At 37.0% G+C, this 6,000-nt stretch overlaps 1 protein-coding gene across 1 annotated transcript in view; it reads left to right on the plus strand.

Moving 5' to 3' along the window:
- Positions 1–6,000, plus strand: part of Prkdc (protein kinase, DNA-activated, catalytic subunit) — a 204,043-nt gene that overhangs the window by 53,118 nt on the left and 144,925 nt on the right. Inside the window, exons 26-27 of the mRNA XM_031363186.1 lie at positions 1,989–2,096; positions 3,683–3,909. Coding sequence (XP_031219046.1) covers positions 1,989–2,096; positions 3,683–3,909 — 335 coding nt within the window. The remainder of the gene's footprint in view (positions 1–1,988; positions 2,097–3,682; positions 3,910–6,000) is intronic.

Raw genomic sequence — 6,000 nt, forward strand, 5'->3', positions numbered from 1 at the left:
ATTGATATTTAAAGTTATTTTTGAAAGGTGTGTGTGGATTGCAGTCATTGTGTTGTATTTTTGTTGTTGATGATTATGTTCTTGGTCATTTTGGTCATTCCAGGCATGTTTCTTTCCTTTCTACAATCTAACTGTTCTCACTCCTCTGTTCAGTATTGCTTCCTGTACTTTGTTTTGACCTTGTCTCCTAGATATTCAATTTTAAAGACTGTGTCATGGAAATATTTTTTTTTCCTTTCCCGTAATTTTGGGCAGATAGTTTTTCTGGATGCATTAGTCTAGTTTGGCAGTCGTGGTCATTTAGAACTTGGAGTATCTTTCCAAACTCTTCTGACTTTCAGCCTTTCCATTGAGAACTGATGTTGTTCTGATGGTTTTATTCCCTCTTGCAGCTTTCAATATGTTCTTTGTTTTGCATACTTACTATTTTAACTCTTATATGCCATGAGGAGTTTCTTCTGTGGTCTTGTCTATTAGGTACTCTTTGTGCTATTTATTCCTCTGTGTCTATATGGTAACTTTTGTGCTTGTGTTTTTATGAGTGTGTCATTCTTTACTTTGGGGAAATTTTCTTCTTTTACCTTGTTGAAGATCCAGTGTTTACTGTTGACCTAGGATTCTTTATCATTTATACCTATAATTCAAAGATTTGCTCTCTTCATGGTGTCTCTCATTTCCTGTGTCTTGTCTTTTTCTAGTCTTGTCTTGTCTTCCTTCCTTCCTTCCTTCCTTCCTTCCTTCCTTCTGTCCTTCCTTCCTTCCTTTTTCTTTTTTTGCTTTGGAGTTTTTATTCAGTGTTGCTTGTTAGGGTCTAGTTTCTCTACTTTCTCTTAGAGACCTGATATTTGATCTTCTGCTTGATTCACTCTTCTTATAAGACTTTTTCTTGGGTTTTCTAGTTTGATTATTAGGTTTTTCTACCTTCATTTCAGCTTGAGTTCTTCAGTGTTTCTGTCTCCTGATTGAATTCAGTTATCAAACTTTGGATTATTTCTTTTACTTCAATCAGCCTTAATGTTTGTGATGTTGTTTTGTTTTGTTGGTTTTGTTCTTGTTTTGATTTTGATTCTTTTAAGCTCTGTGTTTTGTCTTTAAACTCCTTGATTTCTTTTTTTGATATTTTGATTGTTCTTTTAAATTTTATGTCCTGGAGTTTGTATAGGTAGTTATCGGAGATCATTTCTGTAGGATTGGTGGATTTGGGTGTTAGGGTGGGGGTATGGTGCAAGGGGCCTATCAGTTGTAGGTGACTCAAGCAGTGCTATCCAGGTTCAAAAAGAGGTACTAGATGCGGGTAGTGGGCTAAACCTGTGGTTCTGCAGAGGGAGGGTAAAATGTAGGACCAGGAAGACGAATCTAAGGTGTGTAGTATTTGGCTGCTATGAGAGGTTGGATATGATATAGTTGGTAGGCAGTACAGGAAAGAATCTGGGGATGGGTAGGGCAAGCAGGAATATCCAAACTAAGCCCGGCACCAGGGATAGATCTGGAAGATGGAGAAAGTATATGGAAGGGTCCAAGAGGTGCAGGACCTGGCTGGACTAAGAAACTGGATATGGTGTGTGAAGAGTCTGTAGATTATAAATGGCATAGTCCAGGCTGTTTGGTCTATGTTAGGGGACTGACTATAGTCCTAAGCTATATCTTGGGCTTTAAAGAGGATGCATAGATGGGAGGATCATGTAGACTTACCCAGGTAGGCCCTGACACAAATTATACTAACACTATCTGAAATTGCTCTCATAATTAGATCATAGTGTGTGTGTGTGTGTGTATATATATATATATATATATACACATGTATACATATATATATGTATATATTCCTTTCCTGGACTCTTAAGGCTGTGTTCATCATGAACCTGAACTAGAAAAAGAAACTAATGATAATAATAGCTTTGTTGAAAGAGCCATCTAAATATTTAATTTTCAGTGCATATTTACTTTCATATGAAGGCTGTAAACTGCATTAGAGCTTGTCTCTTTAGGTGACAAGGCAGCTCTATGAACCGCTTGTTATGCAGCTGATCCACTGGTTTACTAACAATAAAAAATTTGAAAGTCAAGATACTGTTGCCTTATTAGAAGCCATACTGGTAAGTGGTATTTGGAATTCTGTACTTTCATTCCAATTGACTGTAGAAATTTAATGTACATTTAGATTTCTAGGAAAAGTTCCTTGTTAATACCAAAATATAACCTTTTTCTATAGAGACTTATTTTTGGTTTTGGATACAGTACCATATTTATTTTGATAAGTGATGTTGGTTTTGTTTTTTTGTTTTTTTGAGACAGGGTTTCTCTATATAGCCCTGGCTATCCTGGAATTCACTCTGTAGACCAGGCTGGCTTCGAACTCAGAAATCCACCTGCTTCTGCTTCCCAAGTGCTGGGATTAAAGGCATGCACCACCACTGTCTGGTGATAAGTGGTGTTCTTAATATTTATAAGTTTAGTCAACATTATTCTGCTTTTTAAATGGCTTTAAGTTAAAAAAGTATATGCATGCATGCACACATGCTGGGTAGTGGTGGTATATGCCTTTAATCCTAGCACTTAGGAGGCAGAGGCAGGCAGATCTATATATGGCATAAGAAAGAAAGAATAATGTTTTTTGTAAAAGTAAATATTCTTTATCAATAACAGTGGTTTGTTTTTTAAATCTATGGTACAGTATTTATTTTAATAGTAAAGGGAATTTTTAATTTATCTAACTTTTTCTTGCATTAAGATTCATCAACTAAAGGGTTATGGAGTCCACAGTGTACCTTTTATATCACACTTTTCCTGAAGTAATAGGGGTAGTAATTAGGATCTGGCCACTGGTTCAGTGAGCTAAAGGTCTTTGATGCATATTTATTTTAATTTGAGCTTGTAGGAATAACTTTTGTTCCTTTAAGTATTTTTTTATGTGGGTTTTCCAGTTATTTCATCCATTTTTGAAGAGAGGGACTTACATGTTCACATTAGAATCACCTTGCACACACCTGTAATTGTAACACTTGCAAGGCAGAGACAGGAGGATTTGAGTTTAATACCACTCAGTGACATAGTAATTCTATGTAATTCTAGTAATTCATAGTAATTTTATAGTAAGCTTAGGCTATACAGGATCCTGCTTTTAAGAAACTGAAAAAAGAATAAATTAAGTAAATAAAATGATAAATAAAAAAATAAATAAATATAGCAAAATTTCCAGTGAAATATCTAATGAACTTGTACAAACATCCTTTAATTCTTTGTTCTTGCAAACTGATCCCATTATGCATCTGTGCTATATTGTCTGTTAAGTTGAAGCCAGCGAAAACATGGAAGTTGACATAAACATTAAAGAAGTGTGGTATACTTATGAAGACCCTATTTGACCATTTTGTTGTGTAAGACACTTAGTACAATCACATAGCCCTGTTTGTTCAGTGCACTCAGGCACTCATCAGATCATACACCTTGTTATGGGAAGTGAAGAGTCAGTGGATGATTTTTTTTGTTTTTTTAAGTTGAGGTCTATAGTTTAGGTAACAGCCCATGCTAGGTTGGAACTTTCTGTGTGTCCCAGGTTAACCTCAAACTCACAGTGTTCTTGCCTTAGCCTCCTGAATGTTTATATATATTCACACAAAAGCACTAATCATCCTATGGGTGTAACAGTTACCGCAGTGAAACTGTCCTTGTCTTGATTAAGGATGGTATTGTGGACCCTGTTGACAGTACTTTAAGAGATTTTTGTGGACGGTGCGTTCAAGAATTCCTCAAATGGTCCATTAAGCAAACAACACCTCAGCAGCAAGAGAAGAGTCCAGTAAACAGCAAGTCACTTTTCAAGCGGCTCTACAGCCTTGCGCTTCATCCGAATGCTTTCAAGAGGCTAGGTGCAGCACTTGCTTTTAATCACATCTACAAGGAATTCAGGTACGTAAGCTTTGTGTTTCAAGGAAAGATGTGTAATACAGCTCTTGAAACCTTTAATGTAGTTTTGAAAAGTACCCCAATGTTTAAGGCAATAAACTTTTATGTCAAATATTTATTATATAAATATGTGTTAGATGGTATACATTTAAGAATCTTAGAAACTGTGGAGAAATACTTGCAAATATGTTTTGAGAGTATAACCAAAGACACATGTGCAAGATCTTTTGAAGCATAGAGAATGTGTATAGTAAGTTAGTAAACTTAAACTCAGAGATGGACCATAAAGGATGAATGAGAATTAGCCAAATTCTTTAGGATCAGAAGGTAGAGGTAGATTAGTAAGAACCTCCACCCCCTCATATGCTTGCCATATGAGGTGGTGAAGAACTTTGGTACTCTTAGACTGTGTTCAGAGTAATGGGTAGGTGAGCCAGGTTTGTCTGCTATGGTAGAAGAATAGAGAACACGTCTAATAATATGGAGTTTCTAGAATTATGGTAGTGCAAAGTGAAGTCAAACTTTGGCTATTCCAAAACTCCAAGAAAGACATTGAGTACAGCAAGACAAGTGGTGTCCATATATTCATTAGTTCATTCCTTCATGCAGCATCATTTATTAATGTGTGAGAGCTGAAGGGATGATTCACTACTAGGAGCACATATACCTCTTGTCAGAAGGCTTTGGAAACAAAGAATATATACCAGGCCCTGTGCCAAATACTGCAGATAGAACATAGCTCTTCAGAAGGGATACAATGGAGAAATATATTAGAAGAGATAAATGTAAAGCTTTATTCCTTTAACTAATCCTCTTAAATACTGATTGCTAAGAATAGATTACTTTGGTCATCTTCAAATGACTTTGGTCAAAAAAGCTTACTCTAAAAAATGGCAGCTGGGCCGGGTGGTGGTGGTGCATGCCTTTAATCCCAGTGCCTGGGAGGCAGAGGCAGGCAGATTTCTGAGTTCGAGGCCAGCTTGGTCTACAGAGTGAGATCCAGGACAGCCAGGGCTACACAGAGAAACCCTGTCTCAAAAACCAAAAAAAGAAAAGAAAAGAAAAAAATGGCAGCTGGGAAACAGAGGAGATGAGTAGAAGGAAGACGGAGGAATAGATAGGAATCCACATGTAGATTTATATGAGAATTAACTAGAGCATGAAACCATATCTTGCTTATGTAGCTTTTTAAATGAGGAGACCTGTATATACAGAAGGATGTATAAAATATATAATGTTTATAGAGTGATAGTAGTAAACCAAATTGCCTTGTACCCACTCTCCAAGTTGAGAAATAGGTTATTCAGTCCAGAGCACCAAAAACTGACCCTTAGCATTTCTGAAGAGAAGAGCAAGGCTATGTGGGCAGAGATTCACATACTCTCTGGATTACTTTCTTGGAGAAAAGGAGACAACTTTATCTTTTAGCCTCCTCTACTTGAAGGCAAAGCAGGGAGTGTCAGCCTTACAGGTGAAGTACTTGCCACACCTAAAATGCACCTAAAGGCATTTTCCTTTAGCTGTCAGATTGCCCTGCAGTAAACACCAAGGGGAGAATTAACTGAATCTCAGGTTGCCTTCAAATTTAGGTTTGTCCTTCTTGAAAGCTTTATAGGCTGTGTGTTTGTGCAGCAACACTTGTAGTATAGAAACTTGCTCTACAAAGTAGTTATCTTCCTCAAATTTTATATTATTTGTTTTCTTCTTTTGCTCATTGTTTTATTTAGATATATAAACCTAAACTACATAGTCCTAGCATTTTGGAGTGACGAGTGAAAGCATCTATCTGCCAGCTCTTGGTGCTTGAAACCCCTCATAAGGTTTTGCTTCACAGACAAATATGTTGGAACATTCTGAGAAAGGTGTCCTTAGGTGATTTTGTCATTATATGATCAAATGGCATACTTGCCCAAAATTAATTGTAATTTGGAACTGGAATTTGCTCTGTAGACCAGGCTCCTACTGTCTCCCCAGTGCTGTTGAAAGACCCCTGTGGGGAGACCCCCACTCACATCTCAGGAGGACGTGCACCCAAGGAATCACGAGAGACCGTCTTGATGTAAAAACATGAGGCAGTTTAATTTCGGGGCGCTC

This window comes from Mastomys coucha, unplaced genomic scaffold, assembly GCF_008632895.1.
Source record: "Mastomys coucha isolate ucsf_1 unplaced genomic scaffold, UCSF_Mcou_1 pScaffold12, whole genome shotgun sequence".
Classification (NCBI taxonomy): domain Eukaryota; kingdom Metazoa; phylum Chordata; class Mammalia; order Rodentia; family Muridae; genus Mastomys; species Mastomys coucha.